The sequence below is a fragment of the Lipotes vexillifer genome, unplaced genomic scaffold (genome assembly GCF_000442215.2).
Source record: "Lipotes vexillifer unplaced genomic scaffold, Lipotes_vexillifer_v1.1 scaffold1691, whole genome shotgun sequence".
In the NCBI taxonomy this organism is placed as follows: Eukaryota; Metazoa; Chordata; class Mammalia; order Artiodactyla; family Lipotidae; genus Lipotes; species Lipotes vexillifer.
The window spans coordinates 237,360-262,036 of record NW_006789046.1 but is presented as its reverse complement, the minus strand read 5'-3'; the positions used below and the strand labels follow the sequence as shown (position 1 = coordinate 262,036).

General features: G+C 51.2%; 1 protein-coding gene across 1 annotated transcript in view; it reads right to left on the bottom strand.

The window, feature by feature from the left end:
- Window positions 1–18,659, bottom strand: part of CCDC57 (coiled-coil domain containing 57) — a 96,856-nt gene extending 78,197 nt beyond the window's left edge. The window contains exons 1-6 of the mRNA XM_007462379.1: window positions 18,253–18,659; window positions 16,951–17,059; window positions 8,746–8,847; window positions 7,213–7,370; window positions 6,974–7,048; window positions 5,451–5,651 (exon numbers count right to left, since the gene is read on the bottom strand). Coding sequence (XP_007462441.1) covers window positions 5,451–5,651; window positions 6,974–7,048; window positions 7,213–7,370; window positions 8,746–8,847; window positions 16,951–17,059; window positions 18,253–18,659 — 1,052 coding nt within the window. The remainder of the gene's footprint in view (window positions 1–5,450; window positions 5,652–6,973; window positions 7,049–7,212; window positions 7,371–8,745; window positions 8,848–16,950; window positions 17,060–18,252) is intronic.
- Between the last annotated feature and the right edge of the window lie 6,018 nt (window positions 18,660–24,677).

Sequence of the window (24,677 nt, the reverse complement as noted above, 5' to 3'; positions counted from 1 at the left end):
TTGCGGAGCACAGGCTCCGGATGTGCAGGCCCAGCGGCCATGGCTCACGGGCCCAGCCGCTCCACAGCATGTGGGATCCTCCCGGACCGGGGCACGAACCCGCGTCCCCTGCATTGGCAGGCGGACTCTCAACCACTGTGCCACCAGGGAAGCCCAAGCCAACGGTTTTGAACCAGTGCCATCTGACTCACCTGGGCACCCCTTGCCAGGACCAGCATAGCCCTTCCACATAGAGACGTTCAACACATATCTCCAAATTGAACAGCAAGATAAGGTTCTATAGAAACCCTTTACATTCCTTGGTAGAATCACCAAAAATTTGATAAATCTCCCAAGAAGAAAAACTTTAGAAAAAAACACCTAAAGATATTGACTAGAGTAGCCATGACATTAACCACACAAAGCTCACAGGGTGGTCACCCTATTTGCAGCCCTGGCCTGTTTCCCTCTTAATCTGCACTCAGCATGCTGTGGGGTAAATGCTGTGATCACTCACTGGCCACTGCCCAGAGCCACAGGCCCACAGGTGGGCCACGGAGTGTGGTGCAGAGGTGGACGAGCTGTGGGAAGGCAAATGGCTGTCAGCCGATAAGGCCTTGGATCAAAGACCCGAGTGCAGCTGCCCTGAGCCTCAGACAAAGCTCCATCCAAACATGGGCAGAGATGGGAAGGAGAAGGGAGCAGGTTCCCTCGTGGGAAGCTTCTTTAAACATTTCAGCTTAAACAGGCCTAAACGCCAAGGCCAGTGTGCTGGGGTTTTTTAATAATTAAAATATATATATTTATTTTTATTTAATTTATTTATCTGGTTGCACCAAGTCTTAGCTGCGGCTGGTGGGCTCTTTAGTTGTGGCACGTGAACTCTTAGTTGGGGCATGCATGTGGGATCTAGTTCCCTGACCAGGGATTGAACCCAGGCCCCCTGCACTGGGAGCAGAGAGTCTTAGCTACTGAGCCACCAGGGAAGTCCCTGCTGTGCTGGTTACCCTGGCCTGTTAGGAACCGGGCCGCACAGCAGGAGGTGAGTGGCAGGCAACCCAGCGAAGCTTCATCCGCCGCTCCCCATTGCTCGCATTACCGCCTGAACCATCACCACCCCCCACCCCACTCCCATCCGTGGAAAAACTGTCTTCCACGAAAATGGTCCCTGGTGCCAAAAAGGTTGGGGACTGCTGGGTTAAAATGCCCTCGGCAAAGGGTCAGCTGACCCCACAGGAACGAGATGGCTCTGCTCTGCTCTTCCTGCCCCTGCCTGTGACCCCCAGGCCCGAGTCCCTGCCTGAGGAGCCCCGTGCTCTCCATTCTCTCGGGCACCCCAGCGCCCTCGCAACGCCCCGCACAGACATGCGGTGACAGGGTGGGGCTCTCTGCTCACAGGCCAACCCCGCTGCAGCAGGCAGGGGATGGCTCGCGTTTGAGCCAGGATTATTATCATTCTGAGTAGCAGAGTTCTCTTTTCACAAGAGACTGCAGCGAAACCCATTTGGGAAAACGCTTTAAAGACCAAGGTGGGAATGAAGAAGGGGAATGACTATGGGAAAATGTACAAAACCCCACAGCCCAGAAGAAAGCCATGCTGCTCAGTAAAGCATTAGGATTCTTCAGCTCCATTGCTAACTTAGGAAAATGCACCCTCTTTGAACCTGCCTGGAAACATCATGTAATAAAAGTGTCACATTTTCAAAGGATTAAGACATTTCAAGTATGAAATTTCCAGCATTAGTCTTAGCTATGGGAAAAGGTCATTTTTCTTTTTTTGTTTTGTTTTGTTTTTTGGTCATTTTTCTTTATATATTTTTTAAGTTTTAAAAAAAAATTATTTATTTTTATTTATTTATTATTTTTGGCTGTTGCTGCACGTGGGCTTTCTCTAGTTGCGGCGAGGGGGGCTACTCTTCATTGCGGTGTGCAGGCTTCTCATTGCAGTGGCTTCTCTTGTTGCGGATCACGGGCTCTAGAGCGTGTGGGCTTCAGTAGATGCAGCGCATGGGCTCAGTAGTTGTGGCTTGTGGGCTCTAGAGTGCAGGCTCAGTAGTTGTGGCTTGTGGGCTCTAGAGTGCAGGCTCAGTAGTTGTGGCTCACGGGCTTAGTTGCTCTGTGGCATGTGTTATCATCCTGGACCAGGGCTCGAACCCGTGTCCCCTGCATTGGCAGGCGGATTCTTAACCACTGCGCCACCAGGGAAGCCCATATAATTTAAACAAATTACTTCTAGCACAATATGTCCAGAGTCATACTGACTCTTAACTAAGCTCATCCTAATATCACAAAGGGCCACAAAAAGTTGGAAACTGCAGAACTTGTCCAGCTAAGACACAGTGCTGGTGCCAGAATGGGGGCTGGAGCTGCTCCCCTCCGGGTCTGCCCAGCACTCTCTCTCTGGGGTGGCACCTGCTCTGGTCCCATGTAGTTGTCGGGGTGAGAAAGTAGCAGGTGGGGGCCCAGGAACCTGTGACAAAGCTGGCCCCCAACCCAGGCACCGACCTGGAGCCAAGTCCATGCGGGGAAGTGTGTGCGGGTGGGCTGGTTGCTCACAGCATCCGGGCTTCACCCTGGCTGTGCCCCACCAGACACTTAGCCCTGGAGCCTCGAGTGCCCCATGTCTGATGTGACAGAGGGAAATGAAAGGCTCTCCTCCGATCTGTGTGTCGCTGGAAGACGAAAGGACACGAGATGCCTGGCCTACCCTGGAATTCCAAAGCACTCCTTCCCCTCTACCCACTCATTGGCGACTCTGCTCCGAGGCCGAAGGATATCGGCTAGGAGGTACTTTGTAACTGGACCTTATCTGATTTTCCAGGTGGGAAAGGGGAGCAGCTGGCGGCCCTGGGAAGTCGACTGCCCAGGCCTCAGACGTCAAGCAGGACATCCAATTTGAGCTTCCCATTACAGTCCCTGATCTGATCCTTCGTGATTCCATGTGTGTTGGGCTTCCCCAACTATAAGAGAAGGTGCTGGAGCTCGAGAACCATATTTTTAATTCTAACGAATTCCCACGAGATGATCTGCACACAGCAGGGGCTTTGCATGTGTCCATGAATGGGACCCTGGTTCCTGCTCCACTTTGCCAAGACCAAGCCAGCACAAGCAGGCCTGTGTTCTGGAGAGCAGAGAGCTCGCCCTCATTGAGTCCTGGCCCCCGACCAGCATTCAGACCGGTGCTGCCCAGCACTGGGCCACGGGCCACAAGGGGCTCCCAGGCATGTGGCCAATCTGAATTGAGATGTGCCTTCAAAACTTAGCACCAAAAAATGCAAAATATCTCAATAATATTATTTTCAGGCTAGTCATCCTTCTTCATTAATAGCTTTATATTGATTACTTATTAATGATATGCAACAAGATGGCATTTTGGTTAAAGTAAGTCCCCTACATATGAACCTTCAAGTTGCGAAGTTTCAAAGATGTGAACATGGAGCTTACTAATGAAGACCTGATGGAATTGGAGACCCAGAGAAAGGACGAAGAGAGACACGAAGATGAAGAAGTAACTGAAGAATTGAAGACATTCACGACGCAGGAAATGGCAAGGGATTTTCTTTGAGGAGGCACTGTTAGTATTTGAGGCACAGGACCCAAATGTAGAACGGTATACGAAGGTTGCAGCAGCCGTTCAGAATGCAATCCAGTGCTACGATGTCATCTATGACGAGAAAAGAAGAGCTACTACCCAGACATCACTGGGTCGTTTCTATAAGAGGGTAGATAGAATTGAATCCAGCAAGGAACCAGAACCTGTGCCATTAAGGTCAGGTGTAGATGAAATTGCAGCTTGCCCTCCATCTCCAATTGCTGACAATTCTTCAGCTCTACCGCCTCCCACCTCATCTCCCTCCTCCAGTCAGTAACTGTTCTTGCCTATTCACTTGATGCCAGCCCCTGTATGCCAGCTGTTGTACTGTACTACTGTACTTTTCAAGGTACCATACTATAAGATTAAAAATGTTTTATTTTTTGTGTTTGTGTGTTTTTTATGTATTATTTGTGTGAAAAGTATTATAAACCTATTACAGTACAATACTATATAGCCTATTGTGTTAGTTGGGTACCTAGGCTAACTTTGTTGGACTCATGAACAAATTGGACTTAGGAACGTGTACTCGGAACGGAACTCATCCATATGTAGGGACTTACTGTATACTGAGTTAGATATAATGTTATTGGAGTTAATTTCTTTTTTTTCTTTTTCTTTCTTAAAATATTTATTTATTTGGCTGTGCCGGGTCTTAGCTGTAGCATGCGGGATATTTTTAGTTGCGGCACGCAGGATCTTTAGCTGCATCATGTGAACTCTTAGTTGCAGTATGTGGGATCTAGTTCCCTGACCAGGAATTGAACCCGATCATTGGGAGCGTGGAATCTCAACCACTGGACCACCAGGGAAGTCCCCTGGAGTTAATTTCACCTATTTCTTTTTGCATCTTACCTCTGGGTACTAGGAGGTTAAAGTGCATCATATTCCATGTGATAGGTTATACACCTGCACAGACACACACGGTTCTCACAACACTGTCTCAGGTCATCATTTCTCTACTCTGCCATCCACAAACCAATGGTCTCAGGAAAACTATCACAAATAGGCCCAAAGAGACAGCAAGCTCACAGCATGGGCCGTTTTGTTGCTGATTTATAAAGAGTATGTCTGGGAATGAAAAGACATTGATACAGACACTAAGACTTCTCCTGGGAACCCAATGATGGGATGATGAGGTAGGATGGTGGGTGCCAGGGGCTGGGAGAGGGGGATGGGGAGTTACTGTTTAATGGGCAGTTTTAGTTTTACAGAGAAAAGAGTTCTGGAGACGAATGCGGTGATGGTTGCACAACTGTGAATGTACTTAATGCCACTGAACTTAAAAATGGCTAAGATGGTAAATTTTATGCTATGTGTATTTACCACAAATAAATAAATGCACACATTCATACATACATCCACATATACTAACCACATACTTTCAAATAAAAGAAAATGAAAAACGAGAATGGTTAAAAACAGTGACGGAGGGGCTTCCCTGGTGGCGCAGTGGTTAAGAATCCGCCTGTCAATGCAGGGGACACGGGTTCGAGCCCTGGTCTGCGAAGATCCCACGTGCCGCGGAGCAACTAAGCCCGTGCGCCACAACTACTGAGCGTGTGCTCGAGCCCACAAGCCAAACTACTGAGCCCGCAAGCCACCACTACTGAAGCCCACGCACCCTAGAGCCCGTGCTCTGCACGAGAAGCCACGGCAATGAGAAGCCTGCGCACTGCAACAAAGAGTAGCTCCCGCTCGCCGCAACTAGAGAAAGCCCACACGCAGCAACGAAGACCCAATGCAGCCATAAATAAATAAATAAAATTAAAACAACAACAGTGACGGGAGCTGCAGGAGTGACTCCCAACAGCCTGTGCCCACTTCCCTTCATCTGAAACAGTTTAGCTGGGCAGCCGGGCCCTCAGCCTCAGCTCACTTGTCAATGGCGGCGTCCTTCTCCTTGGTGGTGTCCGCCTGCCTCCACTCAGCCCTGCGGAGCCGCACCTCGAGGTTCTCGCAGTGCACCTGCAGCTCCAGGGCCCTGGCCTCTACCGCCTGCAGCTGCTCCACATGGGCGCTCTTCGCTGCCATCAGCACCGTGTCCCTCTCTCTGGCCAGACGGTCCAGCTCCTCATGCCTGAAACACAGCGAGGTCCCCAGTGGCTCACATAGGCCCTGCTCAGGACCCCGAGCCTAGAAGCTTCCTCATTCTGCAGGAGTGCTGCACGCGTGTCCTCCTGAAGGGCACTTCTGCCCGCTTCTCTCTGCTCCTCACTCCTCACACGAAAACACTGACTGAGAGATTCTCAGATGCCAGGCCCCAGCCCTCCCAAGCTCATAGTCCATGGGAGAAAGACCCCAGAACATGTGTCTCAGTGAAGGGCCACCAGCAGAAGCCGTACCGACTCGGGAAGCAGAAGGCCGGTGTAAACTGCCCTGGCCTCGCAGCTACCCCATTTGCTGGGCTGCTTTCAACCCGGAATCTGAGGCTTCCCAGAACTAGGGGCCGCGGGATGCAGGCTGCATGTCTGTCTTTGCTAGAGATGCCAAACCTACTGGAACTCTGTCAACAGAACATTCGTCTCGAAAATACACTGTTGGGTGTCGCTGACAGCTGACATGACGTCCATGATGTTTTATGCTTTTATTCTATTTGGTTTCGATGAAGAGTAAAAAGCCCTAAAAAATATAATTCTACATGATTTCTTTCAGATTCCATCAGCATTGTTCAATGAGATGGTTAAGCCTTTAAATTTAATCAAGTCGCATGCCGTACTTTTCATTCCAATTACAATCAATCTTCATCTTACTCACCTTGCAAACTGTTCAGTATTTTCCACCTTCTAGTAGCAAAAAACTATACTCATGCCAGTTGCTGTACGCATTAGTTTCTGGCAGGATATACCTTTCTTTTTCACCAAATCACAACAAAAGTTTGATCATGACAGCCAGTGAAGGGAGGGAGTTATTTCTGCACTGCATTATTCTGTGACCATTGGTTAGTTACTTTCAAAAGGCAAACACCAAGACTCCAGGGCATGGACACCCCAGCCCACACCAAAGAACCAAGGAACACAGGTTTCTTATCACCTTGGCTCCGTAAATAATGCCACCTGGGCTGCACATGACTCTGTGGGGTCACGCAGTGTGTGAGGACACAGAGCATCTGTGTGCACCCTGCTCCCAAGACTTGTTTCAACGGGTCAAGTATATTGGCTCTAAGTGTCAATCTGGACGGCTTTCAGCAATTCATTTTACAAGGCGTGTTCTGTAATTCTCAGTGTTTTGATGATATTCCTCCAAACACACACAAATATACTAATTTGAACTGAAAAGTGAGGGGAGACCCTGGAAGAGCAAGCCTGACCCAGCTAACAGTCCCACAGAAGGGCTGGGTCTGCCCCCAAGGGGATCAGGGAACGTTTTCCCTATGCTGACACTGGAGCCAGAAACACTCACTTCCTCCTAAACATCTCCTCTTCTTTTTTCTTGGTGAGCTGCACAGAGTGAAGTTTACCCTCTAAGTCTTTTATCCTGAAAGAATCAAATATTAGTGGAAAAAGCAGGTAAGGGGCTACAGCAAAGCCGGCCTGGAATAAGCCAGAACAGGCAGATGCCTCCAGGCTGGAGTCCAGACCATGCTAAACGTCGGGCGCATTGGCCACATCTGCCCACAGGGAGATGGCGAGACTCCGCACCGGGCGTCCTTCACGGCAGCCAGGTCCCTGAGTTCCCAGTCTCTGTGCTGCAGCCTATCCTCCAGCTCTGCATTCACCGCCTCGGCGCTCTGCAGGGACTCCGCAGCCTTCACCCCGGCCTCTCTCAGGGCCACGAGCTCTTTGTTCAGCAGTTTAATCTTTGAAAGAGAAGAATTCAAAATAAGGATATAAGTGGAACAAACTGAGGTGCTAGAGGTAAGCCTTACCATTTTATCAGAACTGGGAGAGAAGGAAAACTGGAATTTGAGAAGCAATAAAACAGTGTGTCTCCTCACGTGCTCCCACAACCTTGAGAGCACAGGCCCCGTGTGAGTCCCTGTCGTACCCCAGCACCCGACTCGGGCATGATTTGAATACTGGAATCACACAGCCAGATGGAGGCTGTATGAACGTGGCTCCCTGCTGAGTGACCCCACTCAAACCCCAGCCACACACTCAATTTTTAAATAGCTTCTCTGGGCCTCAGCTTCCTCGACTATAATGCAGAGATGATGGTACTGCTGCCCCCAAATCAGTTCTGTGTATAACCTGTGATGCCCTCAAGGGGCAGGTGTTCAGGGGACCAGAGTACAGGGTACTCTGACAGGAGTACCCACTGCACTGTGAGGCACAGGTTGGCCCTGCACGTCCCACCTGCCCTCTCTCCCCTGGTGCTCAGAAGTCCTCAAAGTGGCCTCGGGGCGGGGGGGTGGGGGGGTGTCACTGTGAGGCAGCCCCAGCCCCAAGGTCCTACTGGCCCTGGGTGCATTCCTCCAGGGGTAAGTCAGGGAGACTCCCACAGAGGGGTCAGGCAGGGCCTGGTGCTGCCCCCTGGACTGCAGCCCTGTGGGGAGGCTGGCAGCCTAGAGGAGGGACCTTGCTGACCACTAGTGCAGGGTGTCGATCTTACTACTAACACCTGGCTGGATGCTGCCCAGATGTGACCAGCTGGGGCAGCAGGGCCGGCCCAGGCATCAACCCTGCTTCACTGTCCCCGGCACAACTCCCCCTCCCCTCCAGGCTGCTCCCTGTCTCGGTGCTAAAGGCCAGGCATGCGTGCTCCTCATGTGTGCCCTGGCCATGTCGGGGCCAGTGCTTTAGAGAAGTCCTGTTCACGGAGGGGAGCCAGCACCACGGCTGGGAGCACCAACTGCAGACAGGCCTCCTCCTGAAAATAGGGGGATGAGTGGCACCTCCTCACAGGCCCATTCCAAGGTGTCACAGGAGTACACAGGCCAAGGACAGAGTTTGCGGGGTGGTGGTTTCTCCTGAGGGAGGCACTTCCTCAAGGTCAGGTAACTAGACCTGGACTGGTGGCACCAGCGTTCCTCTGGCTGGGCAGAGTGGCCATCACTCCTGACCGGCACCCTGGCAGGCACAGTGGCAAGCATGTCACCTGCATGTCACCCCCAACTCTGTGTGGCAGAGACTGAGGCCCACGTACAAAGCGGGAGGCCTTCATGTGAACCCTAACCCACAAGGGGCTTCTCACTTCTGCTGAGGAAATGATCACAGTCCGAGGGCGCCCTCTACCTTGAGCTCGTGTGCTAGGACCACATTGCTCATGCTGTCAGCCTGCAGGCGGAACGCGTGCTCCCGCTTTTGCATTTCAGATTCAAACTCCTGGAGCAGCTCCTAGAACAAAAAGAGCTGGTGGTGAAAAGAGCATGGTGGGGCCAGCAAAGACCCACAGGCACGCTGAGGGCAGGAGGGACGCAGAGGACCTAGTGGAGGACGAGGTCAAGAGTGGGACTGGGGCCTGTAACGCCGCATGAAGGACATCGGAGGGCTCTTGTTCCCACCGTGGACGTAGGTTTGTCCCTCTCCCCTGTGGTCCTGTGGGGTTTTGCTCTGCACAGACAGAGCTGCTAGCGGACTCACAAGGAGAGACACTAGGCCCATGAGCTCAGAAGCACCCCTCCCAGCAGTTCTGTTGTTGGTTCCGTCTATGTCTCTAAACAACACGCCACTCTTCCCTCCGCGCTACCTGCCGGCTTCCTGAGCAGCCCCACCCCACACCCCCCACACGGGGCTCACGGCTCCACTCCCCTGGCTGTGTAAGCCTCACCCACGGGCTGAACCCAAAAGTCCATAAACTATTACAACAATAAAGTGATTCACGGCTCACCCAACAGCGAACGATTATGACGGTTCCCATCTCATCATTTCTCCCAGAGTTTTCAATTCTCTGTCTCTCTCGCCGCCCCTTCTCTGTCTGGTTCTCTCCTGTTTCCTGAGTGGTGTCTGCTTCCCAGGACACACCCCATAATGTGACCCTTTCTTCTCCTGGGGTGTGGTCCCTCCAGGGCCCTCAGTCTCCATGCCCATCTGTTCTCTCCCTGGGCTGCCTCACAGCCAGCATCCAGGCCTGAGACTCACAGCTCCCCTAGGCGGTCCTCGGTGTTCCTGGATGCCCTCTTCCTCTCTCCTGGCTTACTCCTGCTGGAAAGGACCTCCTTCCCCACCTCAAGAGCTCCCATCAGGGTGAGAGTCCCACGATCCCCTGCCCGACTCGGCCTTCTCCCAGGGGGCTGGTGTGGGAGCTGCCCTCGGTTTCCCTGCCCCACCTCTCTCAGACTCATGGGCTTCCAGGTGAGGCTGCCAGCTCAGCCCTGTGACTGGGGCCACCCAGTCCTGGGGACCCGCCCAGCTCAGGCCCCCATTCTCCTGGCAGCCTCCTCCACTCCATCTCTTGGTTCTCAATGTTCTGAACTCAAAAGGGAAACAGAGGCAGCTAAAGGCTGACCCCTCGGCCCCGACACATAGCCACGCTGCACAGGGCTTGCTCAGTAGTTACACTCCAGTAACTTCCTGAAAGGCTGTCACCCAGCCAGAGGCATCCACACCCTCACACCCCAGGGCCCCGGGCTTACATCTCTTCCCCCAACAGTGCCGAAGACCTTGTCACGTATCTTCTGTCCCAAGCTGAGGTTGAGGAGTTTGGGCCAGGCTCTGACTCTACAGGTTTTCTGGACGTTTGCAGCATCTCCTCTTTGTTCCTCTGAAACCCCTTTTGCTCATGGCTCTGGGGGCCTTTTAGTCTGAAGTCCCCACCCTGAGAAGTGGCTATGATGCTTACTTGATAATCTGATACCTTCCTGTTCTCTGCTGTATGTTTCTGGAATTTGTATTGTTAGATGAATCCTGGATTTATCCTCCATGTCTCTTAAATTCTCTCTTGGATTTTCTGTGTCTTTTTTCCATTTTCTGAATTAATTTCTTTATATATACTTTTATTTTTTTAATTTTAAATATTTATTTATTTATTTGGCTGCGCTGGGTCTTAGCTGAGGCACGCGGGATCCCTGTTGCTGCATACAGGCTCTTAGTCATGGCATGGGGGATCTAGTTCCCTGACCAGGGATTGAACCCGGGCCCCCTCATTGGAAGTGTGGAGTCTTAACGATGGCCAGGGAAGGCTCTATACATACTTTTAATTGTCAAAATTCTTTCTTGTTATGATTGGCCCTTCCTCCTGGCATCCTGAGTTATGGATGCAAAACAAACCCCTGGGGGCACTGATCTCAGGAAGCCCCCACAATGTGCTCTTAGACACTGAAAATGAAGATATAATGTGATGAGTGGCTGGCTCTGTCCCCACCCCATTCCCAAGAGGCTCAAGTTCCCACCTTGGGGGAACGACACAGGAAGAGCCTCATGGGAATGAGGGAAATAGCCAGCTCCTGCCCTGGGAGCAGGAAGGTGGCTACTCTCCCGGCCCATCCTCCAGGACTGGGCTGACAGGAGTTGCAGGATCACTGGCACCGCCTGCGGAGCCCAGGAGGCCGCAGCACCAGAGCTGCCCAGGCAGACAGCTAGACCAACACGGACAACCAATCGCCATGCCCCGGCAAGCCTAGCACGGGCAGGGCCACACGGCCCACCGTGCTGCCTTACACCTGAGCTGATCACACGGTGGCGGGTTTTAGGATCACTGTCTCGGGAATCGTCTCTGTCCTACCCAGGGTCATTTTCCCTGTTCCTCTGGGCCTCTTCTTATGTTGCTGGCATTTCTCTGTCTTGTAATCCTGCCTCAGTTATATGCTCCTACTCAGGAATGAGGCAATAAAAAGTTCACTGGGATGTTGAAATTAAAAAAACACCTGCTATTCATAAGAGACTGTTACAAAAAGGGAAAGGAAAGGCACAGAACGGGAGAAAAAAATTTTTTTTTGGCCACACCGCGTGGCATGCAGGATCCTAGCTCCCCGACCAGAGATCAAACCCATGCCCCCTGCAGTGGAAGCGCAGAGTCTTAACTGCTGGATTGCCAGGGAAGTCCTGGAAGAAAACATTTGAAATATATATACCTAAGAACTTGTTTCTGGAATATATATGCAGAACTCTTACATATCAGTAATGTAAAGACAAATAACCCAATTTTTTTAAGTACAAGAAAGCTGAAGAGACACTTCACAAAGGATATATGAATGGCCAGTAAGCAAGTGAAAAGATGCTTAATCTTTGATCATCAGGGATAAGCACATTAAAACCACAGTAAGACACTACTACACAACCACTAGACTGGCTAAAGAGAAAAAGACTGACAACACTAAGTGCTAACAAGGACGGGGAGCGACTAGAACTCTAATCTGCTGCTGGTGGAATGTGACGCTACAACCATCTTGGAGGACAGCTCGGCAGTTTCTTAAAAAGTTACTCACAGCCGTAGTACACATCACAGAAATTGCACTCCTGGTCATGTAGCCCGTGTCCATTCAAAGACGGCCAAGAATGCTCACAGCAGCCTCATTCGAAATGGCCCCAAACTGGAAACGACCCAAGTGTCCAAAATGTGCGTTGACAGAGAATGGAAAGAGACTAGCACCTCCACACAACACAGCACTGGCACTGAGAAAGAACAAGCTGCCAACTACATGACAACTATGAGCCTCAGACACGTCATGGTGAGAGAGAAGCCAGACAAAAAAGGGCACAGTGCGCAGCTCCATTCTCACAGGACTCTCCGAAAGACAGATCTCGCCGCAAGCAGCAGGAAGCAGGCCAGTGGGGCCGGTGCCAGGGGTGCTGCTCCCTGACTGCAAAGAAGCACGTGGAACTTTGGGTGGCAGGAAAGTACTATCCTGGTTGTTACTCAAGTACCTGTGTTAAACCTTGTTGAACTGCACGTTTAACATGGGTGCAGGGACTGTAGGAAATTACAGCTCAATTAAGTTGAATCTTCGCAGAGCCGACTGAGGGCGCTGCTTCCCTAAAGTCAGATCTGCGCTGCAGACACCAGGGCCCACACAGCCGCCTTCCTTCTCCCCATGGGTAGTTCAATTTCTGTAAAGAAAACTGCTGAGCTTCTGCCTGGGGAAGGAGCTCCTGGCTGCTGGGCACTCCATCTGCACGTGAGGCAGGTGGTTCGCTGTATATGGTGGCTCCAAATACAGACATCCACCTGCACATGCATGGCCCCTGGTGTCCCAAGGCCTAACCTCTCTGAGTCTGTAGGCCCACTGGCTGCGTTTCCCACAGGCCCGCTCCCCAGCTGCTGCCCCCGCCCTCCCCGGGAAAGCACAGGCTCACTCATCCGTGTGCTGAGGCCCTTCTGCTCCCATCACTGCTGTGGGTTCTCACTGTCCTTAGTCCTTTATCGTCTTGTTTACAGTGGTGACAGGAGAGCAGACACTCGTGGCTGATGTGCCCTATGGACGGGAGGTCTGGATACAGATGCAGAAATCACACACTGAGGGACAGAGTGAAACTGAAATGCACGTCCTGGAAAGCACAGCGCATGGAGAGCCCAGCACACTAGCAGGATTCCAGGTTTCTGACCAAGTAATGAGGCCCCTGCTTTTGAAGAGACTTGGACAGACTCAGCTCCCTGAAGGAAAGAGTCGGGGAAGGCTGAACCCAGCCTGCGCGCGCCTGGCAAGAATGGGCTCGTCTGCCTCCGCCCTGCAATAAACTCCATAGCAGCCCCCGCCCCCTCCTCGGAAGGTGGGGGGCCCCAGAGACACGATGCAGAAGTATAACTGAAAACATACTTTTTTTATCCCTTGAGAAGCAAGACGAAGTATAAGGGGTCACACGAGTAACCCTTGTTGGGATCAGAATATGAAAATCATTGAGATTCACTCCTAACGCTACAAAATACTGAAGCACTTGGTTTCTGCTCAAAGTTCTGCAGTCTGTGGCTGCCAGGGGGCAGGAAGCCCTCACACAGGCAGAGCCTGGCCCAGATCAGCGGGCAAGCATTTAGTGTCCTTGGTGAGGAAACAAGAAAGCCACCACCCCTGCAACACGCTGCTGCGTCCAAGTCCACTCCCCATCCCCACTTCACCCCAGAGACACGCGGCTCAGGCCCGCCTCCCGACCACCCTCTTCTCTTGCTCCTGGGGGCCCCTCTCCTGCTAGTCCCCCACCCATGCTCCTGCCCTGTGCCGATGTCCCCGGCTCAGCCTGGATGGCTCCTCTGCCTACAGTCACCCTTTGGGGATGCCCCAGGTTCCTAGCTCTGTACCCTGTGGCCCACCTGCTCCATCATGACCTCCCAGTTTGTCCACCAGGGAGCGCAAAAGCCATTTCCTATGCAGCCCGACCAAGTGCCCTCCCCATCCTCCCTGCGTGTTTCCCCCATCTCCAAACAGGGCAAGTCATCCTGCCAGGCACTCAGCCCCAAACCAGATGTGTCCTTGGCGTCTGCCTCTCACCCCATCTCATCTATCAGCGTGTGCACCGGCTCTGACGTCTAGGTGTATCCAGAACCTGCCAGTGGCTCAAGCCCCCCACCTCTCACCTGGGGCTGTGGCAGCCGCCTCATGTCTCCCTGCCTCCCCAGTCCCACAGGCTGTCCTCAATCCAACAACAGAGGATCTTTTAAAAACTCAACTTGGCTCACAAGCCCCCAAGAGTTTCTCACCTCACTTGGAGCAAAGGCCAACCTCACGAGGGCCTGGGAGGCCTACACCGCCGCTATCTCAGCCCCCTTGAACTTGAACTCTGATGCCAACTGAAGGCGGGCTCACAAGTCCTCTTCTCGGGGTGCCCTTCCTGACCTGCCTATTAAAAGATCAGCCCCATCCACCCTGCCTCCCTGTGTTATGCAGGTGATGTCCCTAGGATGCTACAGCCAGAGCCTGTAATGTTTGGGTGCCCACTGTGCCCCCACAAGGGCCAGCTCACTCTCAGGGCAGGTGGGGCCCCTGCTCAGCCCTAACCCCAGGGCCCGGGATGGTGTCTGGCAAAGTCTATTTGTTAAATGAATAAATCAATAAATCACTGTTTCTCCTCCAGTGGCGTCTAATCCTGTGACTGCTAACCAACAGTGAAAAACCTTAAGTCCACAGTCTACAGCTTGCAGACATAATAAACATTAAACAAACTCAGCTCCCGTCATCTTATACTTCTTTTTTGAAAATAAAAATCACTATTACCATTGCATCAATTCTACCTTTGACAAGTCAATAATGAACACAAAGATCTTCAGAAAAAGGAGACGGGAAACCAGCCCAAAGGAAGCCCACAAAGCTGATGAGCACATAAGGCCCTTTCTTCAGTCACAGAGTCGGGCGTGGGCAGCAGAGTCCTGAGGCTGGTGTGAGCCCCAGCTGTCCCTGAACCACGCTAGGCAGCAAAGGCTGCCCAAGTTCCTGGCAGCAGCTCTGAACGGAGCCCAGTGCTGGAGAGTCCAGACGTCAAGTTTCCTTCCTTCCAGAGACAGGGCTGGTATAAAAACTCCCATCTGGAGGTGCCCTCCTTGTGGACAAAGGGGCTCAAAGCCTGAACGAGCCTGAGTCGCGGCAAGGGCTCTGAGTGTGGACAGGCTGGGAAGCCACCCACAGACCCAGCCCAGCGACCACAACTCCCACCAGGGCACTGCTGCCTCCAAGTGCCACTGACTGTCCTGCTAACTGGGACACTCCCACCGCTGCCCAGAGCCCTTCCAAAACTCCTTCTTTGGAAGGGACTCCAATGCCACTTGAGGAAACCTCATGACTTAGATGAGTCATACCTGGTCTTGATCACTCAGCTCAGGCCCCAGTGACCTTGGACTGTTTCCAAAAGTCAAACCTGCCCATAATGGAAAAAGTTCTTTGGTCCCTGAGGACTCCAAAAGAAAGTCCTCTGCAGGAAATTTCAAATGTTCTAAGCGATGATGGCATCATGGACAGTAAAATTCAAGCTTCCAAGAGGGGAAGAAAAGGGCAGGGCCCCGTCCGCCACCAGCCATGGTTGGTAGATGTGGCCGTGCCTGAAAGCTCGGTCACAAGGACAGTTGTGTCCATGGGCGCCTTCCATCCTGACGGGTATAGCACATCAGGATGCCGTCCTATCTCAGGACACTGACGCTATGCTGTGGGACAGAGGGCCCAGCAGTCAGGCCTCAGTCCGCCAGCTGACAGCTCTGTCCTCCTTGAGAACTGCTGACCCCAGTGCCCAAAAAGGAACCAGCACAGGCAGGCACACCGTTCACATCTGCCCAGTGGCACATCCACTGGAGAGACTAGGGGCCTAGTTCAGAGCTCAATGGCTCAGTCAGCATCACTCCAAGGAGGGCAGAAGTGAGGACACAGACAGGTTGACTTCTAGATCCAGCTCCTCTCCAATATCACAGACACAAGTCTAAAAATAAGGCGTGGGCTTCCTTGGTGGCTCAGTGGTTAAGAATCCGCCTGCCAATGCAGGGGACACGGGTTCGAGCCCTGGTCCGGGAAGATCCCACATGCCGTGAAGCAACTAAGTCCGTGCGCCACAACTATTGAGCCTGCGCTCTAGAGCCCACGAGCCACAACTACTGAGCCTGCACGCCTAGAGCCCGTGCTCTGCAACAAGAGAAGCCACCGCAGAGAAGCCCGCGCACCACAATGAAGAGTAGCCCCTGCTCGCCGCAACTAGAGAAAGCCCGTGCACAGCAACAAAGACCCAGTGCAGCCAAAAATAAATAAATAAAATAAATAAATTTATAAAAATAAGGCGTGAGTTGTTATCCTGTGGCAGGATGACAGTACCTAAGAGTTCTTGCACTGGAAGTGTCTTGGACTCAAATTACGGCTCTGCCACTTACTGAGGGGGATCTTGGGCAGGTTACTTAATGTTTCCCCTATCTGGAAAATGTAGAACAAAATTGTGTCTCTGTTGTGTTGAGAGGATAAATTCACACACACGCATAAGGAGCTCCATGAGGCAGTTTCCATAAACACCAGTCACTGCTACGATGACACAAGCCTGGCACATCCTGGAAGGAGACCAAGGGTACCCACGTCCTTGCCTACATGCAGCCCTGCCAGACATGGACTTCGGCCATAAGTGTGAAGGATATCCTTCACCCAAACCCCAACATAGCTGAGTCTCTCAGACATGTAGGCTGAGTTTCAATGACACCAAGGAGAAATTTTGGTGACAGGTTTAAGTGTCACCTGTCAGCTGATACATCTATATTTAAACTTATTTACTGCTATGTTGACAGAAGTACAATTATCACAACTTGAGCTCCCAGCTCTTTTCCACAGTAAATAACTCAAACTTTAACTTCATAATACTTTTTTCTAAAATAAATAAAGGAGGAAATGTTTATTCTATTTCCAAGGAAAGAGAACCCTGGGGGAGTTACTACAGAGGAAGATTTAGACACCCCCATCACACTTCCCCACAGATCACCATAAAGTGGAAATCTGCGATCCCAGGATACCATACAGCTAACAAAATGGTCTTCTCCACCTGGTACAATTTTGGTTTCTGAGAGGGTGGGCAGGGTGGGCACCTGAGGAGGAACCGGACCCCACGCCCTACCTGCCGCTGCAGGGCAAGTTCGCTGTCCAGCTCCTCCAGCTTCCTTTCCAGCTTCCACTTCAGGTTCCCATACTGCTCCCGCTGCTGGTCCAGCTCACTGTTCCTGTCACTGTGTGAAAAGTGCAGTGTTAAGAAAAGTAACACTGAATAGTCCCCAAACTACACATTTGCAGGGTCACCTTTGCAAACATGAGGTGACAGGTGATGCTTCACTTTTGCGGGGGTGGCTTTGGCAGGACCCAGGGGACCTACATGCTGCACCTGGACAGGTGACTGCCTGCAGAAGAGTACGTGATGTGGGATCCAGGCTCTCACAACACAATTCCCAAAGTGCCTAAGATACAATCAAAAGTCACCAGTCATACCAAGAACCAGGAAAATCTCTACCTGAATGAGAAAACACAATCTACAGATGTTAATACCAAGATGACGCAGATGCTGAAATGATCTAACAAGGATTTTAAAGCAGCCGTCATAAAGATGCTTCAACAAGCAATTTTGCACAGTTTTAGGACAAATGGAAATCAGAAACTCTCAGCAAAGAAAAAGTAACAAAGAATCAAATGGAAATTTGAGAACTGAAAAGTACAATAACCAAAACAAAGGACATCCTGGTTGGGCTCAAAGGCCGAATGAACATGTTAGAGAAAAGAACCAGTGAAAAACAAAAGTTACCTGACCTGTTAATAGAAAGAAATAGACTGAAAAAAGTAAGCAGAGCCTCAGAGACCGATGGGATAACAAAAGATGTAACACTCACATCGTCATCACTGCAGTCCCAGAATGGAATGAAAAAGAGGGTGGGGCCAAAAATGTACTTGAAGAAATAACGGTTGAAAATGTCCCCAATTTGGTGAAAAAGAACGGGCAGAAGACCTGAGGAGACACTTCACAAAACAGTGTACAGCACTTCAAGGCTGCAGCAGAGTGCGCAGCTGAGGCCTGACCTCCCTTCTCGCCGTGAGCGGAGCCCACAAGCTTGATGGCAGCTTCAGGGTCTCAGTCAACTTGCTTCAAGTCAGCTCACTTAGTTTTGAATTTAATATATATTCCACACCATTAAAATCATCATAAACTCAAACATGTTTTATTATAATGATATAGATTTGTAAATCGTGGGGAAAAATTCCAAATAGTTGAACCAATCTCCACTAATTTCAGCCACACTGGGACCCAGAAAAAGACATCCAGGTGTGGCCCTGCCTGCCTTCCCTTGACAAACACTGGACAGGTGGGTGCCGGGCAGCGCTGTGGGGCGAGAGGCGTGTGGAGGGTCGGGGAGTGGGGTCCGCTGGCCCTCACCTGTGGACCCGCTCCAGCTCTAGGCGGTGTTCCTGCAGCCTCTGCTGGGACTGCTGCTGCAGATCCTCCACCCGCCGGGCCTCGCTGGCCAGCGCCTGCCTCAGCTTGGCCACCTCGATCTTGAGCTCGCTCACCTCGGCCTGCCTGGCCTCCTCCAGCCCACGGGCCTGGGCAAACGCAGCGTCGTAGCGCTCCAGCTCCCGGTCCCGCTCCTCCAGCACCTGCAGGTTGTAGACAAAGTCCTCCCGCAGGCGTCGCAGCTTCCCCTGCGCCTCCTCCAGCTGGCGCTGAGCGTCCTGCAGGGCTGCCTCCTGCATCTGGGAGTGCTGGGCCTGCAGTGCTCGCCACTCCTCCTCCTTGCGAGCCAGCAGGGCATTCAGGGCCTGCTCTGTGGGCGGGGGCAGCATGTCGGCAGCTGCAGCAAAGAGGAGGCAGGCAACGGGTTCACCGTTAGGGACCCTGTCTTCCACAACACACACCTCAGATCCCCAACTAAGTGATCGCTTGTCACCAAAGCAGGAGGATGCTCTAGCCAGTTACTGGCTTTCTGGTCACACCGAGTTCTGGAGAGCCAAAGGCAGCTCCCCTAGGGTCCAGCAGGGCAGGGGCATACTAGGCCCAGACCCCAAAGGCTCCTTCTACCCTATCCTCACCCTACAGCAGAGGGAACAGACAGTAAGTGCAGGATTACCGAGGTAAGAGAGGAAGGAAAGACAAGGAGTGTTGTTTGCTCACCTACAAAAGCTAGGTTCTTGGGCTTCCCTGGTGGCGCAGTGGTTGAGAGTCCGCCTGCCGATGCAGGGGACACGGGTTCGCGCCCCGGTCTGGGAAGATCCCACATGCCGCGGAGCAGCTGGGCCCGTGGGCCATGGCCGCTGGGCCTGCGCGTCTGGGGCTCCGCAGTGGGAGAGGCCACAACAGTGAGAGGCCCGCGCACAGCAAAAAAAAAAAAAAAAAAAAAAAAAAAAAAAGCTAGGTTCTTTAAAATAGTTTCATAAAGTGCTCTCTCCATTTTGCAAATAAAAAAATGAGGCCGCTCAGTAGCTGAGCTGCGACTGGCCCCAGGTGGTCCCTGAGCCAATGCCCCTTCCCACCCCCATGCTCTACTCCTGGAGCTGGAATGCAGGCTCCCGGAGATTCACCACCCAGAAGCAGGCTCCTCTGTTCTTGTGTTTCCAGTCCATCGTGCACTGATACTTTTGTAAAACACAATAAAGTGCTAGAAAAAAAATGAAAATTAAAAAAACAATATATAATACACAACTCCGATTTTTTAATTATTAGATTCAACAGCATAAAACTACTTTGTCAAATTGCCAACAAATGTCTGAAGACCTCTTGCTTCCTGTATCCACAGAGGATGGCCCACAAGGGCAGGGCTGGTGAGGGTTGTTCCCCACCAGGGCACCTCCACCACTGTCCGGGTCCCATCACCGGGCAGAGATGGGGTGGATTCTGATATGCAAAACCGCTGGTGGGGGTGCGGGGGGGGAATCTCCTGGGCTTGACTTATGCAATGGGTCCGAGGCCATGGGTCAGGCCCTGCCAGCTACACAACAGGCTCAGAAGGCATAAAGGCTGGCACAGGTGCCACTGGCATCTTCTGGGGCAGAGGGTGGCATGTGAATGATGCCTGGCTCTGAGAGTGCCTTTCCAGGAAGGCCAGGTGGGGTCTGAGGCAGGCATCCAGCAATGACTTTTGTGTATCATTGTCCCTAAAGAGTCTGAAATGTCTGATTCATTTTAAGTGGGTCTTTTTTTAAGATGAAAAAGACAAACTGTCCCAGGCCATCTCAACCCACAGGGTCAATACACATTCATGGAAACCCTCTTGGACAGAGGAACAAGATTTCAGGGGCCTGTGAAGACACCCTGCAGGTTGTGGAGGTTCCATGCAGCCCCTCCCAAGGGGCACCAGCAGCATGAATACTGGTCCCCCTTGGTCAATGTAAAGCAAATATCCACATTTATTTTTAACATTACATTTACAGCAAACACTCTCTAAACCAGAAAGAGGACTACTTTTTTAGAGACATGAAGTTCATTTCACTCCTGAAATTACTGATAACAAAAACCAACAACAGGGGGACTTCCCTGGTGGTCCAGTGGTTAAGAATCTGCCTAGCAATGCGGGGGACACCAGTTCAATTTCTGGTCAGGGAACTAAGATCCCACATGCCGTGGGGCAACTAAGCCCACGTGCCACAACCAGAGAGGCTGCGTGAGGCAACTACAGAGCCTGCGCGCTCTGGAGCCCATGCACCACAACAAAGAGCCCGTGTGCTGCAACGAAAGATCCTACGCACCGCAACCAAGACCCAACGCAGCCAATAAATAAATAAATAGTAAAAGAAAAACAAACCAACAAAGTTCTACAATGAAACCTTACTTTCTAAAACCCAGTGGAGGTAAGAAATGAACAAATTTTTCATTTTACACAACGTTTTGATGGCATCAGGTTTACTGTGATTGAACTCTTCGTAGGACCTCAATTCAAACATCTGCAGAGTTGCCGCCACCAGCACTGCTCTCCTCAAACAGCCCAAGTCTTGCTTAGCTTATGAGTTGTGGATTCTTTGCCCTGTGAAAGGTGATCACTAATAACAGAACTCATAAAACTCTAGAGAAAAGCAACAAAAAAACCAAAAAACAAACACACACACACACCCCACCAAAAAATTATCTGTGTAATCAAAATTATGACTATTAACATCTTGGAAACAAAATGAAAAAAAAGTAAAGTAGAAATCGTCCAAGTGGTCTGGGTTAGTATTTAGAGACTCCTAAAATATTCTGTCAGGACTAAAGAAACAATAAGGGTGCATTTTCTGGAAGAAGATGTGTGTTACGTGCTGGGCTACCCCAGTGGACAGTGGGAACATGAAACAAACTTTTTAGACATTTGTTTCTCACAGCTCAGCAGAACAGTGCTCAGAACACAGAAAGTAAAATAAGAAACACACGATGAGGGAATTCCCTGGTGGCGCAGTGGTTGAAGATCTACCTGCCAGTGCAGGGGACACGGGTTCGATCTCTGGTCTGGGAAGATCTCACATGCCGCAGAGCAACTAAGCCCGTGAGCTTAGTGTGCCACAACTACTGAGCTCGCAACTACTGAGCCTGTGTGCCACAACTACTGAAGCCCGTGTGCCTAAAGCCTGTGCTCCACAAGAGAAGCCACTGCAATGAGAAGCCCGTGCACGGCAACGAAGAGTAGCCCCCACTCGCCGCAACTACAGAAAGCCTGCGTGCAGCAATGAAGACCCAATGCAACCAAAAATAAATAAATAAATAAAATTGATTTAAAAAAAAGAAATACACGATGAACGTTAGGAATGGGCAATGAAGGCCAGGTAATTATTAAGTATTGAGCAATGCATCTGACTAAGGGCTTGCTGGAAGGCAAAGCACAAAAGAAAACAGGATCCATCACAGGATTTGCATCTTTCATAAGGAAAAAGCAAGGCACTTTCCCAGGTGACGCTGTCGGCATTTAGATCTAAATGAATTCCTTATGATAAGGGAAACAAATTGTGCAGGACAGGGCCTGGCAAGCTTTCTCCCTTTCCTGGCCAGTCGGTAAATATTGAGGGCTTGGTGGGTCACAGGGTCTCTACTGAAGCCCCTCAACTCTGTGTGAAAGCAGCCACAGAGGACAGAAAAAGTATAGGCTGAGTCTCTCCCACAGGCCTGCTGCGCTGACCCCCAGAAACTTGTGCAGGGGACGCTTGTTATCAGCACCTGTGTGACAAATACTATCATTTCTTAAGGCTGGTCTTCGCAGCCCCTAATCCTCAGGGGTCCACGATGATCTCAATCTGGACACAAACATCCATCCACAACTTGCCGGTGTCCCCTGGGGGTGCAGGCCAGCCTCACGGAGGGGAGGAGGCACATGCCCTTCCAGCCCAGCCTGCCTTGGGGTGACTGCACCAGAGATGCGGAGGAGAGGGAGAGGGCACAGGCACGAGAGGCTGAGGGAGGAGGAGACCGCAGGGCCTTGTGGGTTGTGATACAGCAACAAACACTGGTCTTCATCCACGGTTTCTGGCACAAGGCTCCTAAAACCCTTATTTCCTGAGTGACAGAAGCTACAGGGGCATCTTTAGTTAGTTTTTGTTCCCAGTTCCTGAAATAACTCCAGGTGAAAGGATGTCTCCCATTATTCATAACAAACCTCTTTCAACCACACCTGAGTCTATGTTAATGAGGTGATTTTGGAAAGCCCCTAGATAACCAATGGTTGGGCGCTGGTTGCCAGGGGAACCAGAGGGTTGAAACTTGCAACTCCACCTCCCAACTTTCAGGGAAAGGAGAGGAGCTGGTGGCTGAATCAATCACCAGTGGCTAATGGTTTAATCAATCAGGTTTAAAAATCCTGCCAGGTGGGCCTCCAACCCACAATCTGGACAGGATTGGCAAACAATCTAGGCATGTTGCAGCAAAAATAGAAATGAAGTTTTCCCTCTCCTGAGAACAAGAAAAATAAAGGGAACAGTGAACAGGCTAGAGAAGAAACATAACCTGGCCTGAAAGAGTTAATCACTCCTAGTTTTTTGTTTGTTTGTTTTGTTTTTTGGTATTTTTTTGCGTTACATGGGCCTCTCACTGTTCTGGCCTCTCCCGTTGTGGAGCACAGGCTCCGGACGCGCAGGCCCAGTGGCCATGGCTCACGGGCCCAGCCGCTCCGCGGCACGTGGGATCCTCCCGGACCAGGGCACGAACCCATGTCCCCTACATCGGCAGGCGGACTCTCAACCACTGCGCCACCAGGGAAGCCCAATCACTCCTAGTTTTAACTGTTACTGATCTGTAGTGTCTGTAACTAGATTTGTACTTTAGGAAGCTAACCTATCACTCTTTAACACTATGTGAATGACATCCTGCACTCCCTTGTAGCATCTGCATTTCAGAAGGAAGGTCACAGGCCAATAACCAAGAGACAAACGGACCCAACAACCCAATTACCAGGCAGCCTGACGCCAGCTGTGACTGTTTTGAAATAATGCAGGAAGAAGAAGAATGCAAGACCTTCACTACTTTTGATCCTTATCATATAGGCCGGACTGCAAGCCCCACATGTAAAATCTTCTCTGATTCCCCGAGGAGCAGGGGCACAGTCCTTGAGATGCCAGCATGCCGTGTCTCTCCTTTGCTTGGCAGAGAAATAAAAGCCTCTCTATTTCTTTTCCTCCAAATCTCTGTCTCCGTATTTCTATTTGGCACTGGTGCACAGGGAACCAAGGTTTTTGGCAACAGGCACAGGTGCATTTCTTTAAGGAGGTTACTCACCCAAAAGACATCTTCCAAACAGAAAAACTCAAAACCCAAAACCTGCTTCCCTGGTAGCACAGTGGTTAAGAACCCGCCTGCCAATGCAGGGGATACAGGTTCGAGCCCTGGTCCAGGAAGATCCCACATGCCGTGGAGCAGCAAAGCACGTGCGCCACAACTACTGAGCCTGCGCTCTGGAGTGCGCCAGCCACATCTACTGAGCCCGCATGCCACAACTACTGAAGCCCGCGCACCTAGAGCCCGTGCTCCACAATAAGAGAAGCCACCGCAATGAGAAGCCCACGCGCTGCAACGAAGAGTAGCCCCCGCTTGCTGCAACTAGAGAAAGCCTGTGCACAGCAACAAAGACCCAATGCAACCAAAAATAATAAATTTAAAAAAACAAAAAAACAACAAAAACAAACCCAAAACCTGTCTCTTTGCTGCAAAATGAAACTAAGCACCGAAGGTCAGCAACACCTCCCTGGGGAAATCCAGGGGACGGGTCCCTGGAACAAACAGATCAAGCAGATGCTCAGACTCCTCCACAGGCTTTCAGTACTGGCAAGGGGCCGACGAGGCACAGGCAAAACGTCCCTCTGGACTTACCTCGTGGCTGGCAACCAGGTTCACTTTGCCCCCCACACAACAAGCCTCGCTTAGTCACCGAGGTTGCAGCAAAGAGGGCGTTTATTTGCAAGATAATCAAGCGAAGAAAATGGATCTCAAATCCACCTCCCCAGAGGCAAGGGGCTCAGGGTATTTATGGGATCAGGAATAAAGAAGCAGGGCAGTCAGAGGCAAGCTCATGAGGAAAGGTGATTGAAAAAAGGTTTGGTAATCGGTCTGCACGGGTGTAACTAGGCTACAGGCCTCTGCACGTTTTGAAGGTGGAGTTTTCCACCCTCCAGTGTTAAAAGGTCACCCAGTGGACACTCCTACATGCCCAGTTGGAGGGTTGGTGGTCCTATCCAGTCTTAACTGGCTCAGCTTGAACTAGACACGGCTGACTCCAAGTTCCTGGAAAACAGCTCAGGCAAACATCTTATTGTTTAGGCTACGTGCTGCTCGGAGGACATGCAAGTCTTAAAACTACCTTGATTAGGGAAGGCAGGTGAATGGGTTTGACTAATTATTATGTACGGTTTCAA